Raw genomic sequence first — 22938 nt, forward strand, 5'->3', positions numbered from 1 at the left:
CTACATTTACATGGAGGGAAGTAAACAGTGGGATACCACACGGTTCTGTCTTAGGCTCAGTACTCTTCAATATATTCATAAATGACTTAGAAGAGGGAATAGAAGGGGAACTCATCAAATTTGCAGATGACACTAAACTGGCAGGAATAGCTAACACCCCAGAAGACAAGCTCAGGATCCAAAAATATCTTGACAGACTTGAACAATGGGCCCTATCCAACAATATAAAATTTAATGTGGAGAAAAGCAAGTTTTACATGTAGGCAAGAAAAACCAAAAGTACAAGTACAAATTAGGTGAAACCTGGTTTAAAAATAATAACTGTGACAGGGATCTTGGAGTCCTAGTGGATGAGTATTTAAATATGAGCTAGCAGTGTGTGACAACAGCCAAAGAAGCTAATACAATCCTTGGCTGTATAAACAAAGGCATAGAATCAAATCATGTGAAGTATTAGTACTGCTTTATAAAGCTTTAGTAAGATCACACCTGGAATACTGCATCCAATTTTGGTTGCCACATTACAAAAAATATGTTGAAACTTTGGGAAAAAGTGCAAAGAAGAGCCACTAAGATGATTAAAATCCTGGAGACAGAAAAACATTTGCAGGAATTGGGTATGGCCAGTCTAGAGAAAAGGACTAGGGGTGATATGATAGCAGTATTCCAGTATTTGAGAGTCTGTCATAAAGAAGAGAGGGTCAAGTTATTTTCTAAAGCACCAGAAGGCAAGACAAAAACAATGGATGGAAAGTAATCAAGGAGAGAAGGAATTTGGAATTAAGGAGAAACTTCCTAACAGTGAGAACAATTAACCAGTGGAACAGCTTGCCTCCAGATGTTGTAACTGCTTCATCACTGGAATTTTTTAAGAAGAAACTGTACAGTCACTTGTCTGAAATGGTATAGGGGGCTCCTTCTTGAACAGGGTTTTCGATTAGAAGACCTCCAAGGTCCTTTCCAGCTCTATTCTGATTCTGAAATCAGTCTTGTGAGCATTTTACTTAATTATCACATCACTCTGTGAACAAGATTTCAATCTCAATTATGGCCGTAAATTGAGGGCTACCTGTATATTATTGTTAGACATTATTAAATCTTGCCATGTTATTCTGTTCTCTGTATTTGATTTAATGTGTTGGATGTCATTGTGTATTGTCTCCAACTGCTGAATCTCACTCCCAATGTTTTCAGCTAAATCTGGGAACTGTGGGATTTTATCGGACACAATACAGTCCTGACATGCTGGAGGCTTTACTTCCAGCTATCCGTGATCTCTCCTTACTCCCTGTGGACAGACTAGGGCTGCAAAATGATCTCTTTTCCTTGGTAAGTGGATATCTTGTTCCTTTTGTTAATATTTTTCCCTCGGCTTTTTATCTTGTCTCCTTTTTCTTTCTCCTTCAAGAATCGTACTACATCTGGAGGCACAATATATTTTGAATTAATGAACTTCATATATCTGCAGTCCTAGTCTTAAACTTTTAACTGTAGTGCTGTTTTCTAATAAATTGCTTCTGATTTCGTGTCAGTAGCTTTAAGTATGAAATACACTGAAGCATGAATAAATGACATATATAAAGTACCAGATGGAAATCCAAACACCCCTGAGAAATATTCTGCAAGCTGAATATTTTTTTTTTATTTAAAGTACTATGAAAGGTTGATTCCTGCTATTTCTATTATTTTTCATTATTGGATTCTTGGAAGCAATCTTCTGGTATTTCATATAAGATGTATCTGGGATTTTGTAACTATCAGTTACTCTGCTAGCAACTTTTTATTTTTAAGAACAAGTATGGAATTCCCCACCAAGTACTAAACTGTGCCATTGCTAAGTGTGGAATTATATGATTTTGTCACTATTTTATATTCCAAACAACTCATGCTGTATTGTTTTCAGAGATGTTTTTAGAATCAGGGTATTAAATTGAATGACTTCCACAATTTTCCTTTTTGTTTCATACCACCTCAATAAACCAGAGTAGATTGATTTCAGGGTTGTTAATTTCAACTCAAAATTAATTTGTCTCCTTCTTTAGAGATGGTAGGTATTCTTCAAATATTAATGCTTTATAATGATAATGATAAAATATAATATAATGCTGAAATCATAGGGGCTTGTGAAGGATTTGGCGACACACATTCACTTAATGGAGAGTGCCATTAAGTTTGAACTTTCAATCACCAAAGTGATTTGAATTGCTTTCAAGTTCATGCGGTAACTATTATCAATTGCCGACATCCACAAATACACTACAGGTAATTCTTGACTTACGACCAGTTACTTAATGACTATTTGAAATTATGACAGATTTTTTTAAAAAGCTATTTAAACAACTATCCCTCCCCCTATGGTTTTGTGATCACATTACTATTGGAGGCAATTTTGTGATCACCAGAGTGTGATTTGTGATTTTTTTTTTTTTGCCAATTTTCAGCTAAAATACCATTGGATATGTTGGATTCTCTTTATGACCATGTGATTCTCTTAATCATCATGTGATTCACTTAACAAATGTGGAGACTTGCCTCTAAAAAATAGTGGTAAAATCGAGTCCAGCCATATGACTTATGACTGCAACACTTACAGCTGAAATTCCAGGGTCCATTATGGTCGTAAGTTGAAAACTACCTATAGCTGTAAATGTTTGGCAGCTAGAATTTTCAGTAACTGCCTGAGTTTTTGAAATCATAGAAATAGCAATATTCTTCTGTTGTTGTTTACTACTTTTGTATATGGCTTGGATTGATAGATTAGAAGTTTCTGGCTCTGTATTGACATCCTACCTCTTGTTAGACATACTCTAGTCTAAATGACTCTGTATAATTTATAACAAGGAGCCAAGTGTTCTTCTACAACCGTTATCCATATGAGAAAAATCTACATAGCTTTTTCTTTTGGTAAGATTGAATATTTCTTTTGGTTTGGAGTGTAACTTACTTGTTTTTCTTCTCTCAGGCCAGAGCTGGAATTATTAGCACTGTAGAGGTTCTAAAAATCATGGAAGCTTTTGTGAATGAGCCCAACTATACTGTCTGGAGCGACCTAAGCTGTAACCTGGGGATTCTCTCAACTCTCTTATCCCACACAGACTTCTACGAAGAAATTCAGGCATTCATCTGTGATATCTTTTCACCAATAGGAGAAAAACTGGGCTGGGACCCCAGGCCTGGTGAGGGTATGAAGAATTATGAATACTTTGATCCTTCATTATTTTAGTTTTATCTTGCCCCTTTTTGCTATCAGAGACTTAGATTTCTAAAATATTTAGGAATAGGGACCAACTTCGATAGTTTCCCCTGCAAATTGGTTTCTAAGGCTTGCTATGGATTTTTTTTGCAATTTCAGATGGTTGAACTGCTGAGGGTTTGGTTTCTGCTTGGAATAAGGTAGAAGACCCAGAGTCAGTACAATTAATCAGAAGTGAGATTGTATTAGTAATCATACCCTACAGTATACCAGTTATTTCTTTCACCTTCATTTCATCTATTCCAGGTATTACGTATGATGTACAGATAGATTGGATATATTAAAAATATTTAGAATATGGTCCATGTGGTTCTTCTAGATTTCTCAGAAGCATTGGTACCATTAATTAAGATGTATTGTTGGATCAATTATATAAATTGGGCTGAAGAAGCAGAATACTGTTGCCAGAATAATAGTATAAGAAGTGTGTTGCTTTTTCACTTCTATCTGAAGTAGCTTGATCTGTTCAGGGTATGCCAGTGAAGACAAAAAATCTGGCAACCTAGATCAGAAGATTCTTATAATGAGAAAAAGGCAGCAAGCTTTGTTCAAAGTTCAAACCAGCAGAAACAAAACCAGAAATTTAAAGGAGTAGCCTAAGAAATAATCAGGAGGGAAGATCTTCTTGTCACCGGTTCCAAAATTTCTTTCTCCAATTTGATGAGGATTCATTCAAGAGAATGATGATATTGCTGGAGATAGTCATCTGGGGCCATGAGTTATTAGCATGTGTACGATATCCAGCTATACTTCTGGGTTCCATTTATGCACTGTAGAGAATCTGTAGAGTTCTAAAACTGTCTGAATGTGAACAGATTGAAATTTAATTCAGAAAACACTGAGGTGCTGTCACTTACAAACTAATCCTCTGGCTGGGTATTCATAAGTAGTCTTTGATATGCTTTTGGTTCCTTGAAAAATGCAGCACTTTATAGTACTTGGATAAACTGAATTGTAGTTTAAGCTGGTATACAGCCTATGAGTTCATCTGGAGCAAGTGAATTTTGCTTTACATTTTCTAAATGATACTGTATATGCCGGTGTATAAGGCGACTTCCGCAAGCATTAAAATCGTCGTCAAAGACGGGGGTCGTCTTATACGCCGGGTCACCTAATACGCCGGCATATACGGTATATGGAATTGATTATTATAATACATTTTATACCAAGATTCCTTTAAAGATAATATAAAAACTTTAGTTGATTCAGAATGAAGTGATCTGAGTGATGGGATATGACAAACTAGATGGACCTAGCGATTTCTGTATGTTATTGAATGGTAGTTTACCATACACTTCCAAACTTAATCTAAGAGGAAACTTAATTTTTAAAATTCTATACTGTTTATGATTAAATTTGCCTTAAATCTTGATCCTATTTTTAAATCAGGAATAGAGAATAATTTTTGACTCACCTATTAAAAGAAACCTTTTTCGTAATAGTGAGGATGTGCAAAGGCTTGGTAAGGATTAGAACTAACTTGCAGAGGAACAGAGCACAACTGGGTCTACAGCTGGCTCCTTTGTGATCCTAATTAACCTTTGAATAAATCCATTACTGCCAAAAAAAAACCACCCAATGACGGAGCAGCAGAAATGATGTTTCTTTAGTGACTCTACTTTATTGCATTACTAAGAACCCTTCTTTAATCCTGGAAAAGAGTGCTGACTATTAACAACCAGCAAATTCTAGGCACACTAGATTAGCCAAAATCAAACAGGATTATGTCTGTGGAGATTCTCATTCATTCAGGTCATTATTGTCCCAAAGATGCTTTTTCAAAAAACTTTGTTTTTCCTTGAAAACTTTTCGCTTCTCATCCAGAACTGAAGAACTTCTTGGCACAAACAAGATTATACAGATTGAAGTCTATATATGATTTGCTACATAAAAATCACAATATAGCTTAGCATATCATGGGAACCTGATCAGTGTATCAGACAAGCATTTACAGTGAATGCTTGTCTGATATGTTGCAATTCAATTGATAGTGCCTCTCTCAAGCATGTTGCTTCTGTTATATAAGTCAGCATGCTTTTCTTTGACAATTCAGTCCAGATAATTTTTTTATGGAAATTGTTGATGTGGAGTTCATTTTCTTTCATTAATGCTATTAATAGTCACAGACATATCAATGTCATGGAAAATATTTAAGTTTTTTGCAGATCTAAGACATAAACTTTTGAAACTGGCATTCATGATAGTTGCTGAAAGAAATTGTTGAGAGTATAGGAAATGAAGGACTGAATATTTTACAGAACACTTCCTAGATTTCATGCTCAAGGTATTGGGAGTCCTTTTAAGTTCGGATTCTGTGATCTTGTTCAAATTCATACTATGTATGTACAATAAAGCTTTTTAAAATACAACTTTCTTATTTTTTATTATTTTCCATCAGGTCATCTAGATGCACTTCTGAGAGGTTTAGTTTTGGGCAAGCTTGGAAAAGCTGGACACAAGGCAACTTTGGAAGAAGCTCGGCGACGGTTTAAAGATCATGTGGAAGGGAAGCACATCCTGTCTGCTGATCTAAGGAGTTCTGTAAGTTGCTTTCAAACATTTGTTTTGCAGTAGTTATCTGAGTTTTTCACATAATCTTCTTGATTCAAATTCTGCCTTTCATACAAGGCTGATTAACATGTAATTACTCTGCTTTGGGTTCTTTCCTGGGGATGGAACAATAATGTCTTTTTAAGCAATTTTCCATCATCTCTCCCCAGTCTACAGTCAGAAATTTCCTTTCCATAGATACAACCATAGCCTGTATAGGACAAATGCTAGTAGAATAGTTGCATTTTTTTTTTAATTCCTCAGACTAGCTTTGAGTAGAGACAGGTTAAACTTTGGAGGTTGAAATATAAAAGGGAAGGATGTCCTAAGCTGACTGATAGGAATACAATCACAGAAAGTAGGTTACTTTACTTTAAAATTATTTTTCTTTCCAGGTATATGTAACTGTTTTAAAACATGGTGACAGTATAACCTTAGATACCATGCTAAAGGTACGTATGCTTTGTATTTCTGAGCATGTAAAAATCATGGGGTCACAATGGAGCGGACACGACTTCACAATTAACAACAACAACAAAAATCTATGGAGAATATACTGTGTCAATATGCAAGATGCCCATAGATGCCTTGCAGTTTTAATTACTGTAAACATTTAATTGGCTCTTTCCCATGTGAATAACAGTAGATAGCTTTAGAAATACTCAATTTTAAATATTATTACAGTGGAAGAGATTTAAAATTATGCTTGGATCCCTCTCATTGCAATGGAATAGATTTAAAATATTAGTTAATATTTTTAAGCTTTTCTCCTTTTTCTCTTTCTTTTATATTTAGCCTTGTTATTTCTTCCGGAGAATGAGGGAGAGATCAGTTTTATACATTAAATAAGGTTTGGTTAATGACAGACCTCCCTCAAAATTACAGGGTATAATTAATACATATACATTGTCAAAAAAAAATTTTTTTTTTTTACAAATTGGCCATTGCAACAAAGGGATCTGTAGCCTTTCAGATGTTGCTGGACTTTCAGCTTTGTTTGGCCTAGTGAGAATTTTAGCTCAATAGTATCTGAAAGATGGCATGATCTCCATCTTTCATCTAGTTTTTCTGTCAGTAATTTGAATTTGATATCTTTTGAAACAATATTGCCATTGGAAATTATATGTGAGTTAACTTAAGTTAAGAAATTCCTTTTGACTCTTGTGGCTGTTGACTTGGCATTTTCATTTTCAAAATATTTTCTTTTAAATATGTCTCCCACTCTCCAATGTGTACTTCATCTTCCTCCCAAAGTATTACTTGCTGTTTGTGATTTCCATTGTCATAGGCGATGAATTCACTTGCAAGAACTTAATTGCTTTCCTCATTCTGAGGAAGAAGGACTGAGACTCTGTTTGAAAGTTGCATATGAGGAGCCCTTTTGCAGATCTTAGTGTCAACGTTCTGACTAATGAAACCAGATAAAGCTGAACTCCGAGGCTTAAGGTTTCCTCAAAGCACTTGTTTACCAGATACATAATATCAACACAGTCAAAAGTGAAACCAATTCTGAAGTTTCCCTAGAGCAGTGGTGGCGAACCTATGGCATGGGTGCCAGAAGTGGAACTCAGAGCTCTCTCTGTGGGCAAGCCTGCTGTCGCACCAGTCCTAGGCCTTCAGCTGGCTTTTATAAAACCTTTTCACTTTAGGCCTCCGCCACCATGTACAAAAAAAAAAAAAAGGTTCAACCAATCAGTCAATTTCAATTTCTCGCGGGAAAAAAAAAGATCTTGCAAAGTTGGAAATGATTGATTGAACTTTTTAGTCCCACCCAGTCTGCTGTTACCACTGCAGCCATGCCCAACCAATGGGCCACACCCACCCAATGGGCTATACCCCCCCGACGATGCATAAGTGGGTTTTGGGTTGCAGTTTGGACACTCGGTCTCTAAAAGGTTCGCCATCACTGCCCTAGAGATTCAAAATAACTAAAAGTAACACTCCCCTCTCCTCTTCGATGCAATGACTCACGCTACCCAATGAAAACAATTAGCAGTCTTCTCAATTCGTCTTCACTCCTCCTTTCTGCACCTGTGGGAATGACTTGGTTCCCATGGGATTGCTCAATGTTTTGACTAGCAATACAAAGCCATACTATTTCCCCCCCTTCTTCCCCCATCTGTGTGGCAACTCAAAACAAAAAAGATGGCTTCAGCCAGGTTCGTTTCAGAAGTTGACAGTCAGACCCCCAAAAGGGAAAGGACTTCCAGCAAAACAGTAAGCATAAATACATATTAATATGATACTAATCTTCTGTTGGTTCCCTAGGCTTTTGGATATGTTTGTTATGAAATTTATTTATTAATCTTTCTGCCATTATGTCTCTACTCTTTACCTAGGTAGCTTCTGACAAAGGGTAGACCTTCCATTGAATTAGATACTGTAGTTTTCCCTTGTACAACCTAGAGTCAAGAATCCGTTTTATTTCATAATGGGTATCACCCTTCACTATGATGGGCCCTGGGCCGGTTCGGGGTATTGGCCTCAAGGTTGTTTCTGTAACTAGTTTCAACAAATTGCAATGGAAAACTGGATGTATTTTCTCCAATAGTCATGGGAACTTTAACTCAACTGGACAGGGTTAATAATCTTTACAATGGCAAAAGGACCAATGAATTTGGGTCCCACCTTCTTGCAAGGTAGTTTTAATCTTAAGTATTTGGTCGAGAGTTAGACCTTCTCTTCTATATGAAAAGACCTCTGGGGAGATCACCTATTACCTGCTTGCTCCTTATAAATTTTTGTGGTTTTTTCCAAACTTGTTTAATGTTCGCCCAAACGCTGTGCAGTGTATTTACCCATTTGGTTAGTGTCTATAAGGAGGGGGCTCCTGAAGGTCCTCTGGCATGGGCACTGCCTGTTGCTACTTTAAAGAAGGTAAGACCGGTACTCCTGTGCACAGTATTGTTGTATGCCACTTCAGCAAAAGGCAGGAGGTTTGCCCAGTTAGTTTGCTGATAGTTAATATAGCATCTCAACTATTGCTCCACCATTGTGTTCGCTCGTCCAGTGGCTCCATTCGTACTCAGATGAAAAGCCAAGCTGAATCCCTGGGTGGACCCAATCAGTTTTACAAACTCCTGCCAAAACTTTGAGGTGAACTGGACCCCCCGATCTGGTACGATTCTTCTCAGAGCTCCATAAAGCTGGTAGATACGCTTCAGGAACAGTTTCTCTACTTTCTGAGCAGAGGGGAGACCAGGACAGGCTATAAAGTGAACCTGCCTTGAAAAGAGGTCAATGACAGTCCAAATCATGGTGGTCCCGCTGTTTTCAGGGAGTTCGACAATAAAATCCATTGCAATTTCTTCCCAGGGCTGGGATGGTTCCGCTACTTGTTATAATAGTCCATGGGGTCTTACAGATCTTCATAGCAGCACAAATTGCACAGCTTTTAAAATAGTTTTCAATGTCTTTTTTCATTCCAGGCCACTAGAACTGCTGTCTTACTAAATGCAAAGGTTTTAAGAATCCAAAGAGACCAGCTTGCTTAGCATCATGGCTCCATTGCAGGGCCTGGACCTTGAGGGTGCTGGGAAGGTACAATTTGGAACCTTTCCATGCTAATTCATTCCTATGGGTTTACAGCTGTTTGTTGTCTCTAAACCAGGGGTCGGATTTCAATTCGGTTCTGAGTTTCTGGATCAATTCGCTATCAGAACTGATTGATTGCTTTTGGGTTTGATGCCTGGTGGTTACTTGAGAGGCTTTTTGAAGGGAGAAGATGATAGCATTTATCACCTTCTCTCGATGGCTCTTGTACTGTGGCATCCTAGATAAGGCATCAGCTAGGAGTTTCTTTCCTCCAGGAATGTATTTGAGAGAAAAGTTAAAATGATTGAAATGTTGCGCCCATCGAACTTGTTTAGGAGATAATTTGGATGGGGTTTTGAGCACTTTGAGGTTCTTATGGTCAGTCCATACTTCAAAGGGTATTTTACTACCTTCTAGGAAGTGGCACCAGGTTATCAATGCCCATCACATAGCAAATGCCTCCTCTCATACAGCCCAATGCCGTTCTGTGTCAGTGAGTTTTCTTGAGGTATATGCACAAGGTTGCAGCTTCCCCTTGTCATTTTTCTGAAGAACTGCACCCACAGCAACTTCACTTTCATCTGCTTGAATGATGAACTGTTCTTCGGGATCGGGATGTTTCAGGATTGGCTCTGCTGTGAACAATCTTTTGAATTGTTCAAATGTTGCTTGGCACTCCATAGTCCACTTTAAAGGTTGGGTTGGGTGTTTTTAAGAGTTCGGTAATCAGTAAGGTTATTTTTGCGAAGGAGGGGATGAACTATGGGTAGAAGTTAGCGAATCCAAAAAAAAAAACTTTGTAGTTGCTTATGGGTTCAAGGGGGTTGCCATTCCAGAACGTCTTTGACCTTCTCTGGGTCCATCTCCATTCCTTCACTCGATATTCAATACCCCAGGTAGTTGAGGTGAGTTTGATGGAACTCATATTTTGACAGTTTGTCATAAAGGTTTGATTTTAAGCACCTCACAGACTAGTTTGACATGCTCCTCCATTGTCTCTGTAAAGATGAGGATATTGTCAAGATAAACTGAAAACCCCTTTTACAGGTGATTATGTAGCACTTCATTTATCAACTGCATGAATACTGCATGAGCCCTCTGGAGACCAAAAGGCATCATTCTGAATTGGAAGCTTCCCAGCGGGCAATTAAAGGCGATCTTCTATTCATTCCCTTCCTTAATCCTTACTCAGTAGTAAGCCTCCTGCAAGTCCAGTTTAGTAAAAATCTTTCCCTTTGCCAAATGGGCCAACATGTCTCCTTATCAGGGGAAGGGGGTACATATTCTCCACGCTAACAGCACTGAAGCCTTTAAAATCCATGCACAGTCTCAGAGTCCCACCTTTTTTCTCTTTGAACAACACAAGGGCAACCCCGTGTGATTTTGCTGGCTAGATGAAATCCCTAGCCAGGTTCTTAACAAAGTATTCTCGTAGTTCAGTCATTCTCTGGGGATCATGGAATACATCTTTGGCTTGGGGAGTTTCACCCCTGGCAAGATTTCTATTGCATAGTCAGTAGCTTGGTGAGGGGAAAGCACATCACATTCTTTCTCACTAAACACATCAGCTAGGTCCCGGTATTCACTAGGGATAAGTTGCACCCTGGTAATCGCTCAATGACGATTTTCAAAGTCTCAAGTCAGTTTCTGCCTGGCCCCAGTGGGGTGACTTCTCTCTCTTAGCTGTCATAAAGAGGAGGTAGGGGCACAATTCCTAACCTTATAGTTCTCACTCCATTTTCCCACCATATGGTATGTCACCACTAATCGAGCTAAGCCAACCCCAGGATTACAGCCTCAGTCATTTTGGATATCACTACAAACCAGATAATTCTCCAATGCTGTCCTATCTCCAGCCATATTGGTTCAGTTAGGTTTGTCGTAATTAACAACCCATTGACCAGCTCAAACCTCATGGCTAGGGACAGTTTCTTGGCTTGGATTCCTAGCTTAAGCACAGGAGGTTAATCAGGCATCGAGTGCAGCCTGAATCTATTAGGACTTCTAATTCTGTTTGGGCCTCTGTTTTAGGGACTATGAATTTAGCAGGGAGGGCAAAAGGAGGGATGGTTTGACTCATCATTGGATCGTTCTCACCTTTGTCAATCACTGTCATACAGGCGTTGGCGTTCAACTGGAGTTCTCTCTCTCTCACCCTCTCAGACCTCAACAGGTTGGCTTTGATGTTCCCAGTTGTCCTCTCACAGCCCCGTTGCTGTGGCTTTTTTGATTTTGAGATTGTAGCTGGGGTGGTCCTTCCCTGGGAGCTGGCGCTAGGCATTTGGCTGCCCGGTGTCCCTATTGGTTGCACCTGAAGCACTTAATAGGAGCTCCAGTAGGAGCCTGGGAGGTACTAGCATCGGAAGCCGTGGTTGGTTGCTGTCCAAACTGGCATCTTTCTTGGCTTTGCCTGGGCTTTGATTCAGGGGCGCTGGGCTTCTTGTAGCACTTCAGTTCGATGTCTAAGGTCATTGTCATCCAGTATCACTTCCAGATCTGCTCAGGAATCCCCTGGTAGGTGCAGGCCTGATATAGGTCATAATCCAAACCGTCCTTAAAACAGTGGATAAGTAATCACTCCAGCCATTGCCTTATTTTGCCTGCAACTTTTTGGAATTTTCGCATAAACTCCTTAGCCAGGCGGCCCCTTTGCTTCAGGTTGCGTATTTTCACCTCGGCTTGCCGGGTTTGGGAGTCGTCCTCAGACCTGGCTCTCAGCTTTTCTAGGAAAAGGTTTATGTTCCCCAGCTCCAGTGCATTTTCATTGTGGAGTTTGGTCATCCACTTCGCAACTTCCCCTTCTACGCTTCCTGCCACCGCGTATACCATCACTCTCTCGTCAGGGTAGTCAAGAGCATAGTGATTGAGGTGGGCCCACACTTGGTTCATAAAGAACACCAGCCTATCCAGATCCCAGTCAAAAGTAACTCTGATTGGTGGTGGATCCACAGGGGGTGGAGGTGCCCAGTGTGGTAGGTGCCAGGCAAGCCCCTAGTACTGAGGCTGCAGTTGAGGTTAACTCGGGCAGCTTGCTGAAGGCGTGGGGGGCTTTGCCTGGATCCTGGGCTTGATGCTGCAGCCGGTTTGGGGAGTAGGGAGGCAGCACGAGCTATAGAAACAAGACTCGGGCTCCAGCAGGTAGGAAGTGACTACATTGCCCTGGCCTTGGCTTCAGCTGAGATTACATAGCGTGTGATCGGGGTTACTTCCCTGACATCCAGCCGGTCGAATTTCTCTCTCATCCTTTCGACTGAGTGACCATGTAGCATCATCAGATACTTCCATTCCCAGCCAGCCAGTCTCTTCACCCTGCACTTGGGCTTAAGGGGTAGAGAGTCATGGGTAGTGATCAAGGGAAACTCAGTCTTGATAGCCTTGAGAACTTCTTTAGTGCAGTAAAGGTCTACGACAGCTAGAGCTTCCTCCCATATCACTGGCCTATCAGATTTGTCCATTCAGATTTTCAGCCATGCTCTGGTTAGCAGGCTCCATCCATAGCCTGGGCGGCCATCCAGGTTACATCTGCAAATGTAGCTCTGGGGTTGGCTGCTGCTTCCTCCTTTTTTCTCCATTCTGGAATCTTCCCTGAGTCTTCAGCAGTCTCCCAAAAGAATTGGGTAGAGGGTCGGGGCTCAGAATCCCAGGATCACTCAACACTAGCCTCCTATTTTAGAGCAACTCTTTGGAGAGTTGGGTTAATGTCAACGTTCCGACTAATGAAACCACAAAAAGCAGAACTCTGAGGCTTAAAGTTTCCTCAAAGCACATGTTTATTGGATACATAATACCGACGCAGTCAAAAGTGAAACCAATTCTGAAGTTTCCCTAGAGCAGTGGTTCTCAACCTTTTTAATGCCGCGACCCCCAACCGGTCGTAAATCGAGGACTACTCAACTGGTCGTAAGTTGAGAACTACTCAACTGGTGCAGCACCGTTTGCAGAATGGGACTTTTGGCGGGCTCAGCAGGGCAGAGACAGCCTGGACAATTCCTATTGGCTTTTGAAAGCCAATAGAATTAGACTCTATTCAAGAGAGTCTATTCTATTGGCTTTCAAAAGCCAATAGAATAAAAGGGAGTAGCACAGCTAAGGAAAAGGGGGAAAAAATGGCAGACTGTGTTGTTTGGTGACCCCCGTGAAATGGTCGTTCGACCCCAAATGGGGTCCCGACCCACAGGTTGAGAACCACTGCCCTAGAGATTCAAAGTAACTAAAAGTAACACTCCCCTCCCCTGTATGATGCAATAAATCATGCTACCGAATAAAAGCAATTAGCAGGCTTCTCAATTCGTCTTTGCTCCTCCTTCCTGCACCTGCGGGAATGGTCTTGACTCCCATGGAACTGCTTAATGTTTTGACTAGCGATACAAATAGCCATAGTACTTTCTCCTTCTCCCCCCATCTATGTGGCAACTCAAAACGAAAAAGATGGCTTCAGCCAGGTTCGTTCCAGAAGTTGACACTTAGGCTGCAAATTGCCCCCTTTATATCACAACTAACAATTTTCATCTATCATATTCCTTTGTCTGCAATGTTTGTTCCCCATTATTTTTCTAAAACTCATTTCCTTTCTAGTTAGCAAGCTAGTTGGTTTCCACATCTATTCATGGGACAAAGATTTGTCCCTACCGTAGAGTAACTTTTCTTGACCTCTGGTTGTACTTAGTTCTGCAAAAGAGTGTCAGCCTAAATGGCATATTTAAATAGCACAGTTCAAAACAAATACCATTACTGAAATAAATAGAGATGATTTGGAAATTACTCCCATAGCCATTATATAAAGATAATATGCCATCTATTGGCTCTTCTGTAAAATGAATCTTGCAACTGCAGTACTGGGAAATATAGCAAAATTTTGATGACCCCCCCCCAACTAAGTGGCAAATATTCTTGTGTCTTACTCATTGGCCATGTATTGAGAAGCTGAGAGATTTCTAATTTGGCTTCTCTGGTCCTAGTTTAAAGTAGAATATGAAAGGGAGGAAGAAGTCTAATATCATATACTATTTGTTATTGTTCTTTTGTTTTTTGCAGCTCCACAAGCAAGCTGATATGCAGGAAGAGAAGAACAGAATAGAACGTGTACTTGGTGCAATATCGCAACCAGAGTTAATACAGAAAGTTCTTACTTTTGCACTTTCAGTGAGTAAAATGCCATATGCTAAGTTTATATCCTGTGCACTAAAAGCAACAGAAGAATGGAATTGGGAATTTAGTACCATTTTCAGCATCCTGAGGATACTGCTTTCCTTCTTCTTATTTCTGTTAAATATATATTCCTTAGAGCTAACATATAGCAGAGCTCGATATCCAAGAAAAAGAGATATCTCAAACGGCTATTGGTGTTGCAGTTCCCTTTTTCAGTTCTTTGGTCCTTCCAGCAACCTAGCAGGACCAAAATAAACTATGCAGAGAAAGCTTGATATATCAGGTAGATGAGTCAAAATAACAGAATCGAGCTGTAAAAATAAAATAATTGTCCTGTTTCTTTTACATTTCACATTAATTACATTTTTTAAAATCTTCATCTAAAGTTGCCCCAAAAGCAGGGTTGGTCAGCTAAGGATCTGATACCATTCTCCTCTTAAGCAGAATCAGGGAGCAATGGCTTCCATGGGCATTGGAACAGAGGAAAGAGGCCAGCATCGAAACTTGTAGGGTGTGGCTGAATCTGGAGTAAGCACAGGCAGCATCAGCTGCATCAATTCTTTGGCAGCCTCTTTTCTTTTTGAAAGGCCAATTTCAGCAGCCTTCTGCTAGTCAAACCAGGACTAGGTAGCAGCAGCAGCCCTTCAATAGTCAGGATTGTCATAGTTGCCAGGAAAAGTGGTTCAACAGTATTCAAGCTGTTGAGCCTAAAGTGAGTACATAAATTGGATCTTTCTGTTCTCCATAGTTAGAATAGGAGAGGAAAACCAAGACCTATCAAATTTGGTGATATGCCAGGTGACTGTAGGATGACACCTGATAGAAAACCAGAGATGTAAAAGATAAACTTAATAAGTCCCAGCATATTAGTTTAATGCTATGGAAAGAGACAGGTTTGTCCTCTATACTTATACAAACATGTGAATTCCAGGTGTTTTATACCTGACCTCCCAAAGTGAGGCAGCTTCAAAATTCAGTGATGTGCCATACTAAATCAACTTGTTGAGAACCAAAACTGTTCCAGAGCAAGAAAGAAGAGAGGAAAACCAGTTATGTTATCTCATGAGTTCATACAAATCATATCTTTCTTCAGTGTCAGCTTATTTTTGAACCTCTTCATAATCATATGAAAGGTTGCCTGTAGACAACATAGATGCTACATGAAAGAGAAGGAAGGAAGGAAGGGAAGAGAAGGAAGGAAGGAAGGAAGGAAGGAAGGGAAAGAAAGAAAAAAAAGGAAGAAAGAAAAAGAAAGAAAGAAAGAAAAAGAGAAGAGTATATGTGAGAATAAGAAAAATAAAGATGCAGAAAGAAGGGATCCTGGATAGGCAGCATCAGAAAAAAGAGAAGGTCAAAAAAGCATCCTGTGCTTGGAATCCTCAATTTCCTCAATCCTGTCAGGAAACAAAGGAGACAGATCATAAGACTGCCAAGCAAGGTAGCCTAGTCTTTGCATTGGGGTCTGATGCCAGCAAATCTGGCATTCCTTGAACTGATCAAGAATTAGGTGATTACAAACATCAGGCTGATGGAATGAGGAGCACATTTCCAAAACAGTTCAGTGCAGGAATTGTGCAGATTTTACTTAGTGAGTGTTTAGGGTGGAAACAGATCAAGGGTCTTCAGAAAGAGGTCATGTAAGTAATGACTTGGCCAGGAAAACATACACTCAATATCAGCAGAATACATAAAAGAATAACTGAATTACTTTGTGAGATTTCAAAAAGATAGTAAACCTCGTCAGACAATGGACCACAGACAACTGAGATACTTCTTTTGTCGACATTTCAAATCAACAGAGCGGAGGGGGTTGATGTTCTGATAGTACCATAGCTAGATAATTGCTCTATACTTTCCATCAACTCTAGTACTATCCAGAGTGGTGTGCAAGTGAAGATTCTCAAGGCTCTATTCTGACCTGGAAGAACATGGCTCTTTACTCTATTGGAAATGAGCAAAGAAGTCATGCGACATTTGAAAAAACTAGACATTTTGCCTCAAGGCCTAATTCTACACCTAGATTCCTGCTGGTTACATCTTTGCTCTTAGAAATTAAATGGGAACATTTCTTGAATTTCAGGCTTTCATCATGACAGTAGAAACCATGTAGGTTTCTAGATGCCTAGCCACCACCACTGTCTATCAACTGATTTGAAGAGTGGTATAAAAGACAGACATTCGTGGCACCATCAGATGTCCCTGAAATATTGGAATTTCTATAAGCAAATAGAGAACAGCAAAATTACTATACAGTGAAGCAACTACCTTGGGCTCTGACCCCTGACTAGGTGAGGGGCATGCCTTTCTGGCCACTCTCGTATGTCTGCCTTCTTCAGAGGCACATGTCTTTGTACTCCTGGTCATCCTCTATTTCTCTTTATGGAATTTGCCATTGATTTTTAGGGCTCTTGGAACAGATATTATTTCTGTAAGAGGAGAACTCTTTGCATTCCAACAAGACAAGATACTAATAAAGCCAAATAGGTATCTATTTTATGCCCAAGTTCTAAATTTTTCTGAGCACCAGAATTGATGGTCTCTCAATTTCTGCTAGACCATACCCATTCTGGAGAACAAACCTGGTACAAATTATATAAGTGCAGTATACTAAGAATATAATTCAAATCTTCTGGACTTTTCTGCTTGAAAGAGATAAAAATGAAACTCTGATTTTAGGTTTTGATGATTAAATAGATTGTTTTATAGAAATAGCTAGTACTTACTTTTATATATAAAAAGTTGATATTATAATTTTATCAGGTAACTTACTCCACCAAATGAAGTTGAAAGTCACTGTTTTCTGGGGTTTTCCCTTTTTCTCACTCTATTCCATCTTCCTTTTCCCTTTACCCCTTTTCTCATTGTTTTAATTTTCACTTGTATTTTATATGTTAGAGAGGAAAAGAGAGAGAGAGAGAGAGAGAAAAGATATTTCCTGGATGATTACTTATTTTATAGAATCAAGTCAGCTTGGTTTACTACATTTCTTATTTCATTTACAGGAAGAGGTACGTCCCCAAGACACAGTATCTGTCATTGGTGGAGTTGCAGGAGGCAGCAAGCAGGGCAGAAAGGCTGCCTGGAAGTTCGTCAGAGACAATTGGGAGGAACTATACAATCGCTACCAGGGGGGATTCTTAATATCCAGACTAATAAAGGTATGCACAAAAAGTCTTGGCTATGGCAATAAAGATATTTTTTTTTAATTCACACCAAATCTATTATGCTCTATGCTTCTTTTTCAGCTATCAGTGGATGGATTTGCAATTGACAAAATGGCTTCAGAAGTAAAGGTAAGACTATTTAATCAATATCTTTGCTGCTGCCCTTCTGATTTACATGCCAGTGATTGGAATGTTTCTTTTCTCGATTACACCATCTTCACTGAAAGGGGGGAGTGGAGTAATGGAATTCTAGCCCTTGACTCTCTAGCATTGTGTTCTCTGACTTAGCGCTTACAGCTTTAGATACTTAAACTACAATTTCTATTATCCCTGACCAGGCTATCCAGGATGTATGGGAGTTGCAATCTAAATATCAGATGGTTATCAGGTTATTTAATAGCTAGAACACTGGAATTGTCCTTAAAGTTTGGAGCCATAAACCAAACCATTGACTAATTATCACGGTCATTGTAGCCACATGTGTGAGAGCTTTCAGGAAAGTGAACATGTGAAAACGTAGTTTGGATTAAAATCAGAAAAAATCCTAGATGGAGAGAAAATTCAGCAGCTTGGTAAATTTCACCTTTGGGAAATCATTGAGAATCAAGCAGCATATAAGTTTATTATTAGTATTACACTCATTCTAATGAGCTTTATGTACTGCAGTGATATATAAGTTTTAAGGAATATTTTTTATGATAGCTTACATTGATTTTGCTAAATAATTGACTTTCTGGTAATAAATTTAAATATAAGTGATCTGTTCCCACTCCTGTTCTAAAATAATGAAGTTACAGAACTACAGCTACTAGCATTCCTGCACTGTGGGCAATGATAAAGGATGCCACAAGTTATTTAGCAATATTTAGAGAACAAACAGTATCCAAAGGACACTTTGCCTCAAAATGTAGCTGAATTATTCTTTCATATTCTGTATGAAGAAGTGGAAATGGAGGTTGTTTTTTTTTTAAAGTAGAATAATAAATAGCTTTCCTGGGATTATAAAGGAATAATTTAAATTCAACCTCATTTTACTTGAAACATGATGTAGACACTTACCTCATTTGGATAAAGATGTCATTACATAAATTACCTATGATAAATTTACCCATTCATTCAAATAACAATTGGAATGATAATTTGAATGAGTTGTGTCATGAATATGGTATAAAATGATGTGAGATAATACTCTTCATTTATACTTTCTTATATGTACATTTTTATTTCCAATGGTGAGCCCCCCAGAATCATTTGGAAATTGAGTAATCGATCAAAAAAATAAAATAAATGATTTCTGTGTTGACACCATCATACAAATGACTTAAATCTCCATAGTGCCTTATTTCTCAATCAGTGGACATTCCTCAGTAATGAATACCTTGTCTTTTCAATTAATCTGTTAAAATACAGTTTTGTGGAACTGAAAAGGAAGAATGCCATGTAATACAAAATATGCTGGTGATTCAGAAAAGAAATGCTTTGGAGAACTCTGTTACTCTGTTTTCCCTCTAGACTATGCTGTTCTGGGAATGATTCAGCACTTTCCAGAATAAGTTTCCCAAACCTGTTTGAGATGTTTGCTTCTGGTTCAGAAAATTCTTCTGAAAATCACCAAAATGCCCAGAATTGCATAGTCTAGAGCAGGGGTAGGCAACCTTGGCTCTTTTATGACTCATGGACTTCCAGAATTCCTGAGCCAACACAGGGAGTTGAAGTCCACGAGTCATAAAAGAGCCGAGGTTGCCTATCCCTAGTCTAGAGGAATTGAACATTCCAGAGTGGTCTAGAAATGTCTTGTGACATTTTTAAGAACACTTTGTTCCCAAATGCTACATCTTGCATATCTTTGCAATATATAGTTGTGTAAAAAAATAAACCCCGAAATTTTAGACCTTTTCAGTATATTTCAATTTACAGATATTTGATCGTTTCAACAATATTGATAGATATGGATAAAGGGGATATAATATAATAAATATAATTCACCATTTACATTTTGTAGTCCATTTAAAAAGGCTGTCAAATAATTTCAAATCAGTCATTACACTGGGATGATTTCGCACAACTGCCAGGTTACCCAAATCAGATCAAACTAGCAAGTTCTGCACGAGAGCAAAATGCAAGAAGCCCCCAAAGCTCTAAAAAACTCAGAATTTCATCACATGAGCCACAAGTAGCTGTCATTAGGATTAATGTTGAAGTGAGTCAACATGAGGTCATTAGAAAAAAACAGAACAAATTATATCTACATGAGAGATATACCAGGAGGAAACCTTTGTTGTCCAGAAAGATAATTAGGGCAGGACTAAAGTTTTCTGCTTAATAGTTAGGCAGATCACAATTTCCAAAACAATGTGATGTGGGCATATAAGGCAATGGTCCCATTGTCAGAAGATGTGTTTGGGGAAAATCATTCAGCATTTAATCTGAAGAACCTGATACCAATTGTTAATGCATGGTGGTCAAAATGGGATGCTTTGCTGCATCAGGGCTGGACAGCTCATCATCAAAAAATCCACTATGAATTGTTCATTGTACTAAAGGGGCTTGAGGTGAATGTGAGATTTTTTTTTTCAGAAGATTGAAGAGTAAGTGAAAATGGACCTTGCAATATGATGACTTTAAATATTCAAGTAAATCTCCCAAGAAATGGCTGAAAAATGAATGGATAAAAATCTACCCCATCAATGTCAGAGACTGATAGACAATTATAAAAAGGTTGAGGTTGTTCCTTCCAAAGGGGGCAATACCAGGTTTAAAGCCAAAAATATATTTAATTTTTCTTCAGAAGGAAATCGTATAGCTATTCATTTTTTGTGGAATAAATGATTGCAGAATTGGTTTTTCATAGTTCTTTTCTGCAGTTACATCACTTGTAATATGGTTTGAATGAAGATAAAACATGTATTAAAACACTTTGCATGAGGTACACTTGTTTTTCCACATGATTTACAAGTATATAATTGCAAAAAATATTCTTATCTTAATGAAATGTAGATTCTGTGCTGCTGTCTTTGACACCAAAATGTTACACATAACAGCCTCTTGTTTTGTAGTTAGAATCTACTCGTCTCAATTATTATATGTTGTGGAATTAAGTCCCTATATTCTGACTGATTCATCCATATGAAGATGTCATCAGAAGTGATAATCTCAGAAAATGTTATTTCATTTCATGTAGGCTTTTTTTGAGAGTCATCCAGCTCCATCAGCTGAGCGTACCATACAGCAGTGCTGTGAAAACATCCTGTTGAATGCTGCATGGCTGAAGCGTGATGCTGAAAATGTCCATCAGTACCTCCTGCAACGCAAAGTCTCACCAACTTCTGTGTGAGCCCACTCTCATCCACCTCGGACATCCCAGCTGCTGTGGCCCAACTGCCTCAGCGTGAGGAGAAAAAGCTGCTATTCAACAGTTGAATAATGCGCCAAGGAAATTGGAGTTTTTTTCTCACACCAATGGGGACTGGACATTGAATGTAGTTTAACAGTTCCTGCTCAACTCCAGAACTAAATTCTAATAAAAAAAATTTATCAAAATTTTAGCAACAAAGAAAAAAAATATACAACTATCCTGTAAATATTATAGTAATAAAATAGAGCATAACAAAACTGTGAAATGTCCTTAAGGCTTGTCAGTGGTCAAAATATTTAATACACTCTCCCCTTATACTTTCTGATGATTTTTTAACCATCCCTTTCCCTTTTTTTTCCTAAAAAACAAAAGAAGAAACCAGAGGTTTTGTGGCAATTTGAATGTTATAGCAAGTCAAGGGCAGGAGTGGGTTTCGCTTCTGAGTGCATCTGAAAACACACTGAAAGGCAGCAAAAGCACTTACAAGTTGTGTGGAATGGTCCAATTATGAAAGACAGCTTGGTATAAAATTTAAGTGTAGTCCTTAGCTGAAGGTTCTAGGAAACAACACATGATCTTGGTTCAAATTTTAAAAGCTTATAAGACTCCCTTGTTTCATATTTTGAGAAGGAGAAAATAAAATATTCCTTGTCTGTCTTTTCTCCTTTTTTGTTTCATTTGCTAATATTCTCAAAAATTGCAAACTTGTATAGAAACATGTTTCTCAGCCACATTAAAATGAAATTATTCCCCCCATCCCCTTCTGTCTTTCTTTATATTTTACTCCTGCATGCAGATAATATTTAGTATTGCAATTTGGATCTTTCTGGGCCATTGTAAGGTCCCACCTCACCGAATGCATAACCAGTAGTTTGAAAAAGGTGTTCTGTTTCAAAAACAAAACATTGCCCTAACAGCTTGTGATTGTAGCTTTCCATTCTACTGTACCTGGTAATGTTTGGTAATTTGATTCAGAAGCCTTAAACTTATACTAGTTGGCATGATGATAAATATCTAAGCTTTCTGCCATCAGTTGCTTAAGAAAATAGCATGTTACTGCTTACCAATTTCATATCAAACATCACTCCTTGCTCAAATGTTTACAGTTCCCTTTTTTAAAATACTTTTTTTTTAATTCATACCTGGCGTGGCTTTAATTGTTAATTGGAGAAGGTCATCAGACACTAGATGTCAAATTGCTTCTCTGGAAACACATTTTTGTGCTATTGTTTTAAATGAAAAACAAGAAAAATTTAAAACAAGTTGGCGTTAATAAAAAGGAAAGTCAATGTGAAATTAAAGAGTCTTGGTTTTGGTGTGTGTATATTGGCAAAATGAGATTTTTATTTTTTTGTACACAGCCTCTATACATGACCATGGCTGTGAAACAGTTGAAATGGATTGTGGTATATGAATTTCCCTCTTTATTTTTAATTGCAACTGCATTTTGGTGTGTTTTTCTTCAAATTTGGAAATGGACCTGGGCTTAGTTCAGGACAATGTACTCAGCATTAACACATTTGACTTGCTGGACCACTTCCTACATAGGCCCACTGCATTTGTACAGCTTACATCCATTGCAATAGAACTTGTTACTATAAAAATCCAAAATTGATTATTCCTTGCCCTTTTTTAATTACTGGGGGGGGAGATATTTGTTAATTTATTTTATGCAAATGATGTTCAGTACAGGGGAGCTTATATATGAGGGACATTTAGATTGGGTTCAGACATAAACTTTAGTTATATTTAGATCTTACTGAAATAAATGGTACCTAAATTAAACTGTGGCTATCATGTGCCATTGAATTTGGTGAGACTTAAAGTCAACTAAGCATGACAATAGCCCTTTAACCTTTTTTTCTTTTAAAAAAATATATAACTCTAATACAAAAATGTGGCTGAAAAACCATCTTAGATTTAAATTTAGACCA

The 22938-nt window shown here is 38.4% G+C and overlaps 1 protein-coding gene across 4 annotated transcripts in view; it reads left to right on the top strand.

Annotated features, from left to right (window-relative positions):
- Window positions 1–22305, top strand: part of NPEPPS (aminopeptidase puromycin sensitive) — a 117113-nt gene extending 94808 nt beyond the window's left edge. For 2 of the 4 annotated variants that reach the window (XM_039333152.1, XM_039333153.1), the window contains 8 exons: window positions 1195–1329; window positions 2963–3182; window positions 5652–5794; window positions 6199–6255; window positions 14372–14479; window positions 17488–17643; window positions 17731–17778; window positions 20831–22305. In XM_039333152.1, coding sequence (XP_039189086.1) covers window positions 1195–1329; window positions 2963–3182; window positions 5652–5794; window positions 6199–6255; window positions 14372–14479; window positions 17488–17643; window positions 17731–17778; window positions 20831–20983 — 1020 coding nt within the window. In that variant the 3' untranslated portion in view covers window positions 20984–22305. Of the gene's footprint in view, window positions 1–1194; window positions 1330–2962; window positions 3183–5651; window positions 5795–6198; window positions 6256–14371; window positions 14480–16565; window positions 16774–17487; window positions 17644–17730; window positions 17779–20830 lie in introns of those variants that run through there. The other 2 variants (XM_039333151.1, XR_005555489.1) reach the window with 2 other exon arrangements.
- Window positions 22306–22938: the final 633 nt, after the last annotated feature.

This window comes from Crotalus tigris, unplaced genomic scaffold (genome assembly GCF_016545835.1).
Source record: "Crotalus tigris isolate CLP2741 ecotype Arizona unplaced genomic scaffold, ASM1654583v1 scf7180000024472.5447098, whole genome shotgun sequence".
NCBI classification, from domain to species: Eukaryota; Metazoa; Chordata; class Lepidosauria; order Squamata; family Viperidae; genus Crotalus; species Crotalus tigris.